The 12,683-nt window shown below is 56.2% G+C and overlaps 3 protein-coding genes across 3 annotated transcripts; 1 reads left to right on the top strand and 2 right to left on the bottom strand.

Annotated features, from left to right (window-relative positions):
• Positions 1-733: 733 nt before the first annotated feature.
• F5144DRAFT_483111 (HSF-type DNA-binding-domain-containing protein) lies at positions 734-2,716 on the bottom strand (the record flags this gene model as incomplete). The annotated part of the gene is made up of 5 exons (XM_066785373.1): positions 734-1,545; positions 1,611-2,030; positions 2,097-2,164; positions 2,218-2,316; positions 2,370-2,716. The coding sequence occupies 5 exons, from the start codon at positions 2,714-2,716 to the stop codon at positions 734-736; spliced, it is 1,746 nt and encodes a 581-aa protein (XP_066646399.1).
• A 4,318-nt stretch (positions 2,717-7,034) lies between these two features.
• F5144DRAFT_481913 (WD40-repeat-containing domain protein) lies at positions 7,035-9,723 on the bottom strand (the record flags this gene model as incomplete). Its single annotated transcript, XM_066785311.1, has 2 exons — positions 7,035-7,802; positions 7,855-9,723. The coding sequence occupies 2 exons, from the start codon at positions 9,721-9,723 to the stop codon at positions 7,035-7,037; spliced, it is 2,637 nt and encodes an 878-aa protein (XP_066646398.1).
• A 278-nt stretch (positions 9,724-10,001) lies between these two features.
• Positions 10,002-11,511, top strand: F5144DRAFT_113776 (WD40-repeat-containing domain protein). The gene is made up of 3 exons (XM_066782153.1): positions 10,002-10,228; positions 10,294-10,462; positions 10,528-11,511. The coding sequence occupies exons 1-3, from the start codon at positions 10,191-10,193 to the stop codon at positions 11,497-11,499; spliced, it is 1,179 nt and encodes a 392-aa protein (XP_066646397.1). The 5' UTR covers positions 10,002-10,190; the 3' UTR covers positions 11,500-11,511.
• The last annotated feature ends 1,172 nt before the right edge of the window (positions 11,512-12,683 follow it).

Here is a 12,683-nt window from a genome sequence, read left to right as displayed (position 1 = left end):
GCATTGGCCCAGCCCTGAGATAATAATTGACAGCAGCGCACCCATCCTAAAACGCTATCGTACATGCAAGACAACTATTTACACGCCGCGCAACCCATAGCCCTAAAGCAAAACGTAAATTACAGAACCATGGAGCCATTGCTACCTAACCTCAAGCACGAGTACATTATCCAGACATGAGGGTCAGAACGAACCCCAAAGCCATACTTCAAAAACCGCCGAATGAGACGCTTTTCCCGCCCGCTTGCCTTGGCATCCATGCAAGATAGTACCGCCGCCGACACAAACTCAAGCTCGACCAGAAACAGAATGATCATGGTACACGCGAGGTCAGACCGGACCAGACTCGGCCCCCTCGTCGCCTTTATATAGGGAATCCCCGGAAAACCCGGCCCAGATGCCCTCCCATGAAGTTAGATACCGAGAACAAAAGTGAGGAAACCGACGTTGAAAATGAGAGAGCGCCGTGGACTATGTACACTTCCGATGTACTCCACCGTGGTCTTGTTGGAGCGACATGGAGGTGAAAATCTGGCGGCTGATTAGGTGGTATTAAATTCCCTAGGGTTGGGAGCTGTCGTTGCCATGAAGCGAAATGATTTGGCCGTAGAATTACAATGATAACAAAACAAATCGAAGAAAAGTGGTGGCGTAGTTCGTTTGAACATTGTTGAACACATTGTTGGATGCTGCCCATCTCAGGAGTAGCCAGTCGTCGTCGAAGACGTGTCGTTTACTGCAACCTCTTCCTCTTCCGGTCGTCATCTCCCCTGGGATCCGGCCCGTCTTCGTCCGCTCGCTCGGCTGTATCGGTCGGGTTGAGAATGTGGGCCATGCTGCCTCTCCGCGTAGGCGGCGCCGAGTGGTCCTTAACCATCAGGTTCCTGTTGTCGCTGCGGTTTGCCGAGTTCCATGACCAGCTCCCAAACGTGTCCACCGCAGGGGGCGGGCCGCCGTTGGACAGATGCGGCAGAGGGGGCGTTGCAGGGCGTGAGTGCGGTTGCGAGGCTGGCTGGAGTGAATAATGGGAGAACGAATCGCGGATGCGCTGGTCGTCGCCGGGCGCGAGGCGGCTGGGCGACGACGGCCACTGGGACGACGGAGGACCGGATGCAAACGGAGGCGGGTTCGGCTGCCACCCGTGCGCCCGAATGTCGGCCGACGTGTGCCGCCGCGCGAGGCTACCAGGGGGCAGCTCGACGTTTGCCAAGGGGTGCGGTCCGGGCGGCGGCGGCGGCGGCGGCTGGACGCGGATCGATGAGGGCGATGATTGCGTGCTGTTACCGCCTATTGATCCATATGGACGGCGGGTGCTGATCGACAGGTTCGAGGGTACCGACGGGCGGTAGTAATTGGATTGCCGCGGCTGGGGAACCGCGAGATTGGATCTGCGGGGGTCGTCTTGGGGTAATTGCCGCGGCGACACGGGAGCGTTCTCCACGTTGGCGAAGTACGGGCGGGTACTGGCAAAGACGGGTTCGTGGGGTTGCTCGAGAGTGCGGAACACATCCATCTGCCGCTGGACTTCCGACTGCAGAACCGACACTACCATCGGAGAAAATATTAGGCTATACTGGCACCACCAAACCTGGGAAACGGCCAACACTTACCGTCCCGATGTATCGGGTTGTCGGGGCCGGGGGTAAGGGCCAGGACCGCACGGGACAAGTCTTGGTTATATTGCAGCAAGCGGGCCACCGTGTCCATCATGACCTCGTGCTTGACTTGCATGAACTGGGCGTTCTCCTCATGGCGCTGCAGCCTCGCGCTCAGATCATAAAGGGTGTGCTCGATGCTGCTCAGCTTCGGGTTCGACACTTCGTGCGTGGGCGGCACGGGTTCCGAGGGCGTCCCGGGCTGTGATGGCGGCGCCCTTGGGTTGTTGTACTCCCTGTGAACCAGCGCATGGCGAGAGGCTCGGCGCCTGATCTCGCGCAGCCCAATCATGTCTCCCCGCTTGAAGTTGCCGTTCCCGTGCTTGAACTCCCACATGGTCGAGTCGGGGGTTCCGTGGGCGAAAACATCACTCACTACCTAACCGTCAGCGGCAGTCCATTGCCACCAAACCATAGGACGGCGCAATCTGCGAACTGTACCTTTATGAAACCCATACATGTTCAGTTGGCGTACAAACGACGAAATGTTGGTATGCTTGAAGTATTGCCTATCCTGTGTGAGAAATGGCCGACAGGCTAGATATGGGCGGGGTCTCCCTACGCAAGCACCTTGGAGAACTCATGCGACGGCTGAATGACGAAGCTGTCCGAGTTCGCCGTCCACGAGATTAAATGTTGTATCTTTTGGTCTTCCAGCATGCTGTCACGAGGTTTAGCGGGCGATGGCCAGGTTGGGTCGGAGAGGAAGCGCACCTCCACAACTTGTGAATGAAGGCCGTCTGGACCTTCGGCTGGTGGACGGCCGGGGCTGTCACCGCTGGTGCTGGCATGGTGTTATCGTGGGACGGTTGTTCGTGCTGCGGAGCGGGTGGCTGCAGTCGGTCGTTGGTCGCCCCGTTGATCTTGACGTCGCGGTCCGGGCTCTTGGTGGCCGAGGCCGGGGCGGACGAGCCCGTCGGAGTCGTGATCTCCATGGGCTCTCCTGGGGATGGTGTAGACATTTGGATGGTCGGTGCGATAATAGGAATGGTCCTCGCACCCATTGACGATTCCGGGGTTTCGATGGGATGGATCCTCGCACTTTCAGTAGCAGCGGCCATCTGCCCTATACATTGACGGACTCTGTCAGCAATGTGAACAGCGAGAAGGAGCAGAAAAAGCCAAAGACTGGGGGGGTGGGCCTGCAGGGACCGGGGCGGCGCATGCGCAGACTGCGCACTTTCTCGACGCCAATACAATGCCAGCCAGAAGCAAGCAGCTTGCAAAAGGAATCGAAATGGCAGGCAAGCAAGTAACAACCACTCTTAAAGACTCGGCAGGGGCCTACCTCATTGCTTCGCAATGCGCAGTTTCGTTAATTGCGCGCCGGCCAGTCGCGTTGATACGGCTAGCAAATGCCCGTGGGGGTTCGATGGCTTGTGTGCATTCGCTGTTCGTTCTCGTACACGTCGTCTCTCCTTTTTACAGGTTGGTTTCTTCGAGGCTGGAGGAAGAGCTCCCTGATGTTGTGGCAGCCGTCGGCAGTCGGCACCACTCGGTTGTCGGCACGATGGGGTGATGCGTGTGTGTCTTGCAGTGTTCAATCTGGCCGATCCGGAATGTGACCGAAGCGTCGGAGAAGGGGGGGAGAATCTTAAGAATGCTTCTGGAGTGGAGCGAAGATGTTCTTCAGGATTTTGGTCCCGCTGCCGGGTGGCGCAAGGAAGTCGGGGCTAAAGCAATGGAGACGGATAGAGGTTCTTGAAGTTGACTGATTGGTAGAGCTGCACAAGGGGCGATCCCGGGAGGTTGCTCGGAGGCTCCGTCCAGGGGGTGTTTGGGTGCTTCCTGAAAGTGGCTTTCAGTTGGGGTTTGGTGGATACTTCGTACACAAGGGAGAATCGAGGAGACGATGCAAGTGATGATGGTGGCAGGAGGTTCGGTGAGAAAATGGATTGGACAGAAAGTATGTACAAAGTATTGGAACACGTAGATAACTTGATCGGATGCTTTGTGCGTGGAGAGCAACCTAAAAGGTATAAACTTGCATTGGATATATGTACTGGTGGGTATTGAATCGCGCAGAAGCGCTGCAATGGAAGCCTCCTGTCAAGGGTGTCACGGAAGGTTTCAATGGTGAGGGGCTGCAGCGCATTGCAGCTGTGGTATTAAAATGTCCGTGCAGGCTTCACGCCCCGCTGTGATGCGCCGTCAAGAGGCGCGACACTTGCCAGATCGCACGGTTGTCGTCTGGACGGCGGATGTGGCCCGGGCGTTAGGTTCGTCCCAAGATTTGGCTGAGCCGTGTTCGAGAAGGTTATTCATCCCACCCCTCACTGTGATTAAAATCTCCGAATCCGGGCGACCGGTGGTCTACAGCGGCAAGGGAATCGTATTTGTAGAGGCCGGCCATTCGAGCGGCAAAGGGAAAAGGAAGTAACTAGGTAGCTGTACGAAGCAGCGGAAGAAGATCAAAACGCTGGCCGGGGGGGACATGCCAGATTGCGGTAGTTTAATTGTTGGATCACTGCCCGAGCTCCGTGTCCTTCCCTTTTCACGGCGCCACATGGAGAAAATGTTCGGGGTGGATGTCTCGCAGGCCCGAGAGAACCAATCGACATCGGAGGACTTGGCACGGACTGCGTAAAATTTGGAAATACCTATCTAGTGTAGAGATCAGAGATTCGCACAGCAAATATTCTGTTTTGAAGTTTGGTTAACATTTCTAAGGATGATGCTCGCTCGCCTTGTTGGATTGACACCCACAAACCCACGCTCTCAGAATCCACATTGAGGTCTCAACTAAGGTGGGCCCGGGAAGCGGGATAGTTAGCGGCGCGGTCTTGGCCGATACGGGCATGGTTCTGAATTTGGATACGGAGTGCGGATCTGGGGCCCGAGTCAGATTGGCTTTTCCAACGAAGCTAACATGGAGATCTTCCAGCCGCGGCCCTGTCGTACTTTGCCACACCCGGGGGAGGTTTGATCATGAAACACTCGGTCGGACATGAGAAGCTCTAGAATTGCCTCTAGAAGCCTAGATGCCGTGGCGGTATCTCCGCATCCATCCCTCCTTTGCCCCTCATGTCCTTTAACCTGGCTCGGGCCTAGTGAACCTTGGCTCTCCCCTCTTGCTGCCGGGGCTGTCTCCGGCGCGAAGACACCGTGACCCCGCGACCAAATGCAACGTGGAAAGGGAATGCGGGATTCGGCGTTGTACATAGCCGGAGAGGTGAAAGCCAGACTGCTGGTGTTTCTATTCGAGCCGCCAAATGCTTGAGCGCCGTTTTTGATGCAGTGCATTCAGGTATGAACCCTGGAGGAGTGCGCTGTCATGTTACAAATAACCGATTTACTGTTGTTATGCCTGGCTGCTTTTGTTTGATCCTTTCGCTCGATCTACTTTTTACTTTCCTCTTCTTGTTCCCTTTGGAGTCCGGCTTTTATCTGGTTAGAGGGCCCACTCTGCCGAACCTTGAATTTTAAACATGCCCATTTTGATCTTCCTACATCGTCTGTGCCACCATCACTGACGACTACTGCCGAACCCAAGGGTTCTGGCCTAACAAGCAGCAACATCAATCCAAAACAATTCAAAATTACCGAGATTTCTGTCAGACAGCGCCACTTCCAACAGATGTCTTCGGTCAACTGAAACATCTCAGCGCGGTTGAATTGGTTGAGCGGCACGACTTTCCAACGATGGCATCTCAACGGCAGCTGCATGCCAGGAACATGGCAACATCGGACTCCTATTGGATAAGGGACTCTTTTCGGTTGGGGCATCTTCCAACGGCACATGAAAGCTGAGGTTGAGACTTGTACCCCTTTCTGCGGTTGCCGCGTGCGTGCATCATCAGCTTCAGCTCTCTTGGGCAAAGGTATCCGTTCAACAGCCAACCGTTGGTGCGAATCGCTTTATCCGTTCCAGCTTCTGACTGTTGGCCTGGTGCCGACAAGCTGCATCCTGTGACACACATGCGAAGCTTCCCCGTCACTTCTTTCCCACCGGCCCGCCCCTGCTAGATCCAGCCAAGCTTCATTCCTTCGTCTCTATTTTGGTACCGACACGCCATCTCGCGCGGCCGCCAGCTTACTGCAAGGGGACAGAAGGATGAGATGAGAACAGCGGTTCCGGGCGTGCACGATGCGCATCTGAGGACAGCAAGGCACACCGCACCATCACGGTGCATCTGACGGACCCGAACTTGCCAGCCCATGTTTCACCCTCCCTTCGATCGCCCAAAGCGCATGATCACCGATGTACACGACGTGTCGACTTCTTGGTTTTCCATGTGGCCGCCTCCTTTTCTTGGCCACATCACGGACGTCGCTCCGGCTCCCGTCCCCTTTAGGTCTCATGTCTGCCGATGCGCCAAGCCAGCACACCGACGTTGTAAGGGTAAGCGTTCAGCCGGATCCAGATGCAACTTGGTACATGGCTCTGCGTCTAAACTACCCCCCAAGCCTTGTGTGAGTTACACCCAGCTTAGGCGAGGCAAGAAGGGATCCGCAGCTGTCGTGATTTCTGCGGTCTGCCGGTCTGCCTTGCCGGAATCGGTAGTGAGTTTCCAAAAGTGGGTTGTCCCAATGGTTATCGAGTGTTGAATTGTGACGGGTCGTATCGAACAGCTAGCTCGGGAGGTGATCTACATGTCGGTTGTCAGTTTGGTGATGCCTCCTTTCCTCTTGTTCTTGTGTAACGTATGTTATGCAGCGCTCGAACGGGTTAGGCAATCGAACATCGGCCTGTTACAACTGTTGCCGGTCTGTCGCTCATGTCAAAGCGGCCCGCTTCTGGCTGAAACGGGCCGGTGTTCGATTGCCTAACCCGTTCGAGCGCTGCATTACATACGTTAACATGCTTGGCATCCCCGTAGGTATCGACCGCCAACCATAATTATCACGCATAAGAAACCTGAAGGGGGGCAGCTTAACTCCCCGGGAGCTAACAAAACGCACCGCCAAGTTTCTGTTTCGAAGATCCACACTTTCCCACAACTACCCGGAAACGCGCAAACCTATACTATCTCCCCATGGACTTAGTACGAGAAACCGGTAGTTGGTAAAAGGCATGCTATAGGCGTCATGCTATCACACCCATTTGCCGGCGAGAAAACCGCCCATCATCAATGCCATTGCGGCCGTCCAAACCAAACGAAACACGGGACGTCTTGTATGTGCACCATCGCCACGGAACCAAGCCAAACCAGAAGCTCAGTTCAAACAAGTATATAGAAAGGGAAACACATGATTGCGGCCTCGTTAAACCGTCGTTACAGCCCCATTCCCTTCCAACCTCCTCGCCATCCAAACACTCGTAGAACGGACAGGTAGGGCATAGCATGGCATGCAAGTAGACAGGGCACCAGCCAACCAGCCAGGCAACTAGCCAACCAGCCAAACCTAACCCCCAACCCAACCCCCAAACAAAACACCTCAACCAAACACATTCCCATCCCCATCCCCATCCTCCTCCTCCTCCCCACCCCCCAACTCCCCCAACTCCCTAATCTTCCCCCCCAACACCGCCCTCCCATACCTCTCCGCCACCTTCCCAGCCGCCTCCAACATCCTGCCCGACCGATCCCGCATGAGCTGCACCATCTCGAGCGCGCGCATGCCGCGGTCCTCGCCGCCCTCGCGGCACTCGACCGCCAGCATCTGCAGCAGCGCCTTGTCGACGTCCAGCTGCAAGCGCGCCAGCCGCGCCCGCTGCGACGCCGTGCCCCGCGAGGTGGAGAGTTGGTCGGCGAGCTGGGCGCACTGTACGGATTTTTGGAGGTAGGTTTGTGTGAGGGCGAGGGTTTCCGTATCGCTGGTGGCGGGGTCGTCGTCTTCGGGTTCTGGGGAGGAGGGGGACTCGTCGCCTGAGAGCATGTCCTCGTCGAAGTCGTCGCCGCGGGTTTTGGAGGGCTTTGTCTTTTTGCTCTTCTTGGGTGGGGGGGCTGAGACGAGTGGGATGGAGAACTCGAACTCGGAGAGCAGGGGGCGCGGGAAATAGGGGTATTGGTCGCCGCCTTTGAGGATGATGCAGTGGAATTTGTTGTCGGCGACGGCGATGGGGAAGTAGGTTTCGTTTTTGCGGCCTGAGGCGAGCCGCGGGAGGAGCTTGGTGTCGAGGAGCGGGATCCAGGAGGCGCGGGATGGCTCGCGCCAGTGGAGGAGAGTTAGGAGCGTGCCCGTTGAATCGTAGATGCAGGGGTCCTGAGGGTGTTAGTGACAAGTGGGAAAAGGGGGGAGAAGTAGCGTAACGTACCCCGCTGTCTGAGAAGAAGACGCTCTTGACGGTTGCTCCTTCAGGCAGTGCGACCGTGTCTTCGTTTTGGCAGATCTCGTCCCGCTTGATGTTCTCAATGGTGTACAGCAACCGACACATGCCATCTGCACCAACAGGGCCGTTGCCCATAGTAAGAACATAATCCCCCCAGCTCGCACATGAGACGGCGGGCGTGCTCTTGGGCCGGTACACCCGGTAGGGAATGCCAAAGAGCGTGTATATCCTCACATAATTCCCCGTTGTCGTGACGGTAATAAACCTATCGCTGAGCGACATGGCCAGGACCGCTTCGCCCTTGGGCAGCTCGATGCGCCAGTCGGTCCGCTGGGTCCAGGTCTCGTGCGGGCGATAGAAGAGCACAGCTGGAGCCTCGTCCTTGGGCGGGCATGAGAAGAGCGCGCCCTTTTCGTTCAGACACGCCTGGTCGTAGAGGAAGGTGTCGGTAAAGTGGAAGTCTCTGTGGAACTCATGGTCGTAGAACTCTACTGTGACCGTATGATGTGAGTCTTGATCTACAGTCCATATGAAGCCGATCAGGTTCAAACAAAGGTACTTCCGGTTCCCACGCCAGGGGGTTGCGCCAGGCTGGAAGGCCCGATGAACCTGTGGTTGGACAAAGTTCCCGCGTTTGCTAGGACGCTGCCCGAGAAGGTCATCATCAGCTGGGCGTTTTTGAGCCGCATTAAGCGTGTAGCCCGCCCCATCATCGTCAACCACAAAACCGTCATTCTCGTCCCCAAAATTATCATCATCCAACAAGTCATCCAAGCTGTCGATGGAACCCCTCCGAGGGCGTGAGGGCAGGTTCGTCCCATTCGGCTCTGGCCTCCGGTTGTTGGCGCCAATATCCGCGAGGGGATCATGGATAAAAGGGGCGGGCTGTTGGGGCAGCCTGAGCATCGAAGCAAACTGCTCTGAGATAAACTCCTCGCAGATGAAGACTTCACCGTCCGAGGTGGTGAAAGAGGCCAAGTTCTTGGTTGGGTGCCAAGCAATGTCAACAACATTCGGGTACTCATATCTCGCAAGAACGGTCTGGTCCTTGGTAGACCAAATTAGCAGCTTTTTGTCCTTGCCCGCCGTCGCGAGCAGGGCGCCGTTTGGAGACCAGGCCACAGCAGTGATGTCCCCGTCATGCCCCTTGGAAAAGGCGCGCTGCTTCTCCCAGTCGTTCTTGGATACGACTTGAATATCCCTCGTTGGAGTCGGCATAGCAAATGCCCGCCCGTCGGGATGCCATACCACCTTGCACGAGGCCTCTGACTCGGTCTCCATCCGGCCGATGACGCCGTCCACCTTGCGGATGAGCTCGGGGTGCTCGGCCGTCAGGGAGTAGACATAGACGACTCCATCGGTACACGACAGGGCCAGCATGCTGCCCTTGGGGTCAAACGACAGATGCTTGGTCGGTTTGCCATGCTCCTTCAATGTGAGCAGCTGGGTGTTGTCTTGAATGCCGACCAGCTTGACGGTCAGCTCGTCACTGGCCACAGCGCACCACTTGTTATCGGGGGAGATGGCGACATCGCGGACGGGCATGGAGGTGCGAAGCAGAAACTTGTCGAACATGCTGGTGGCATTCGGTGTGGCGGCGAGAATGTAATAGCTGACGGTGCCATCTTCGGCTCCGGCGATGAAGAAGCTGTTACTCGCGGACACGGCCAGGTTCTGTTCCTGGCAGTCGTCGATGTTGTCGGGTTCGCCATCGGAGCCCGTCTTGTAGACACGAATGAGATTGTTGGAGCCAACTGTGACCAGCTTAGTACCGTCGGGGGTATATGCGCAACGAGTAGTCCCCTGTGTGTGCGCCGGCCTTGCCCGTGGCCGCGAGGAGATAAAAGATGTCATGCTGTTAATTGGAGCTCAGTTTCGAACTCCGAGCATCCGATCCTTTGGCTGGTAAAGTCCGGCCCTTTTGGATATGTTTTTGGTGTGGTGGATATTATTACGTCTGGGGCGGTGAAGTGGTGCTGTTGAAGTGTGGGGATGTACATAAAGTGGTGTTGAAAGGAGACGCGTCGACCCGCGTTCCCAATTAGTTTTCGCGCTCGAGCCCCACCATAGGTTCAGCCATACCCTTGTAAGTGGCCCGCCAGCTGCCATCGCCTGGCCACTTCGATTGCTTTCCATCAGGCACTTGCCTACCTTAGGTAGACAACTTAAAGACGGGCTCACTCATCAACAACTCGAGGCAGCAGCAAAAATACTTGATTTCTGCCAGGCAGCGAAGAATTGAAGAGGTATATTAATCTCCTTGGTGATAGATATTTTACAGACAAGTTTTGGGGCACAACAGCTTCCAAACAACCTCCAAAATGCAATCCGTTGACCCCGAGCACTTTTTCGAGACCGAGTGAGTTTAAAAAGGGGTAAACAACTGATTAATGTCCGGGCAACCCTTGGCTAATTATCTTACAGCGCGGCTCAGGAGAAGAGGCACCGGCGGGCAGCCAAAGCTGGGAACAAATATGGCAACCCAATTTCTCTAAAATCCAAGATTTTGGCCGCCGTACCTGACCCCAGATCTCCTTCATCGGCTCTCTTGGTTGCTGAGTCGGCTGGTGCTGTGCGGCTAGTCAAGCTTAACGTACGTATGCCTAACTAGACTGGAAGATAAATTAAATTAAAATCGGTGTTCTGATACTTTTCCAGGAGCCCGAGGACACCAAGACGGCTTACCGCGGCCCAACTGCCCCAGTCTGCTCTGTCGCTGTCGGCGGCCCCAACTCCGGAACCCTCTTCGCCGGATCGTGGGACAAGAACATCTGGTCCTGGGATCTGGCCTCTAAGGCCCCCGGGCGTAAATATGTCGGCCACACAGACTTTGTCAAAGCCGTCGTGTGTGCGACGGTCGGAGGCAAGGACATCCTGATCAGCGGTGGCGCCGACAAGAAGATCATGGTCTGGGACATTTCCACGGGAGCCAGGTTGCATACCCTGCAGGACAGCGAGGTAAACATGCTCAGCCTGCAGGACCTGGTCGTCGACCATGCGTCTTCCACCGAGAGCGAGGTCAGTCTCATCAGCGCCAGCAGCGACCCGCACATCCGCCGGTGGAAGATCCGGCTCGACGGGTGGGAGCAGGTCGCTGAAACGTCCCCCGACGCCCCAGGCACGGACCGCCGGACCATTCTGGAACACGAGACGACCGTCTACAAGCTCGTGCTCGACCGCGACAGCGATGAAGTCGATCTCTGGACGTCGAGCGGCGACGGCACTGCGAAGTGCCTGTCGAGGATGAGGAACTTCATCTGCGAGGACACCTTCCACCACGGAGACCACGTGCGCGCTGTGGCGGTCACGGAGAAGTGGGTGATCACGGCTGGCAGGGACGAGGACATTAAGTTCTGGGACCGGACCTCGGGCAAGCTCCATTGCTCCCTTGTGGGACACTACGACGAGGTCACAGAACTGGTCGTGCTCAGGGGCCCGAGCGGGTCGGGCGACCGGGTCTGCAGCGTGAGCATTGACGGTACGGTCCGGACATGGCCTCTGGAGAAGGCCGGCTTGGACGCCGCGCTGGAGGAGCAGGAGAAGCCCGCCGAGGAAGATCAAAAGGAGGTCGGTGGCGAGGGCCTGCTAAGCGCTGAAGAGGAAGCCGAGCTTGCCGCCCTCATGGAGTAAATTGAGGAAGCCCGGAGAGCTGTTTCATGATGTGGTTGAGTCCGCGCTGTTACACACGTGATATCCCAGCTTCCAAGGCGCCACCGAACGCTGATTCAGTTTGATTATCAGGACTGGCGATCGGCTGCAAGCGCCCGGTTGGTTCCACGGGACTTCGCCGCGTAGGGGAGGCAAATCCGAGAACCAGGGATCATGGTTCGCCCGCAGATGATGGCTGGGTCGCCGCAAGAAATCCCCACAGTGAGACGATGATTGGGAATACAGCGAGCCAAGTGGTTGTCTATGTCTCGGGAAGCTTGATCCTGCAGGCGCATGGTTCCAGATGGCGGAGCAAGATCCATACGCACGCCAGACCTGCTCACCTGCTGATTGAACGAAGCCCATCATTAGTTGATACCATGCAGGGTAGTCGGGTAACTGCAGCCGAGCGCCGGAGCAAAGAAAGTTGAGATTGCAGATATCTCCCCGTGGATCGGCGTGGGGACAAGGTCAAAGGAAGAAAGAACAGCAACAAATCCACAAATCCAGCCATTCAGCCCTCGGCTATGACCGAACGCCTTTCTGCCAACCGATCAAGTGTGATTTTTGCGAGATGTGACTTTGACTTTCCCAAGCGGTTTTGTGGCGAGAGATGCAGAAAATAGCATATCCTTCGACTTATCTTGCCAACAGTCCATAATAGAGTTGCATCAGACTGTAGTTTTCGCGGTAGTTGGGACGGGAGGCGCCTGTTGGCGGCGAGACGGGCGGGAAACATGGCCGTCCGTGGTGGGGCGGCGAGATGACATCCTGGCCGCCGATTCCGATTCTGCGTTTCCTTCGTAGCGGGGCTCTGTTGTCAAGATGGTCGCACATCCGGATATCCATTACTTGGTACCTAGGTATTTGGTTACACAACACCCAGGTGAGTATTCCACCATGTAAAAAATAGATATGTGGTTCTGTTGAATCAACTCCGAGACAATACGGCTTTGGCATCCCAGATCAGACGAGCAAATTTGGATGAAAGGTGACCAGTCACTATTTTTACATGATCCCAGCCCAGATCGGGAGATGCCCGGTCATTTTACAGGCGTGATAGGATCCCCCAGCATCCAACCCGGCTAACCCCACAGCCTGACGCACGTCCCTTACCTTGAGCGGGTTAGCGTCCTGCACAACAGATCATCCAAGAGATGGAGTTT

The sequence above is a fragment of the Chaetomium tenue genome, assembly GCF_020726465.1.
Source record: "Chaetomium tenue strain MPI-SDFR-AT-0079 chromosome Unknown F5144scaffold_2, whole genome shotgun sequence".
Lineage (NCBI taxonomy): Eukaryota > Fungi > Ascomycota > Sordariomycetes > Sordariales > Chaetomiaceae > Chaetomium > Chaetomium tenue.
This window is presented reverse-complemented; position numbering and strand designations above follow the sequence as displayed.

What these genes read in the sequence shown, in the direction of transcription:
- F5144DRAFT_113776 (XM_066782153.1), top strand. Translation starts at nt 10,191, where the DNA reads ATGCAATCCGTTGACCCCGAGCACTTTTTCGAGACCGA. An exon ending in GAGCACTTTTTCGAGACCGA is followed by an intron (nt 10,229 to 10,293) that starts GTGAGTTTAAAA and finishes ATTATCTTACAG; the next exon opens with CGCGGCTCAGGAGAAGAGGC. An exon ending in TGCGGCTAGTCAAGCTTAAC is followed by an intron (nt 10,463 to 10,527) that starts GTACGTATGCCT and finishes ATACTTTTCCAG; the next exon opens with GAGCCCGAGGACACCAAGAC.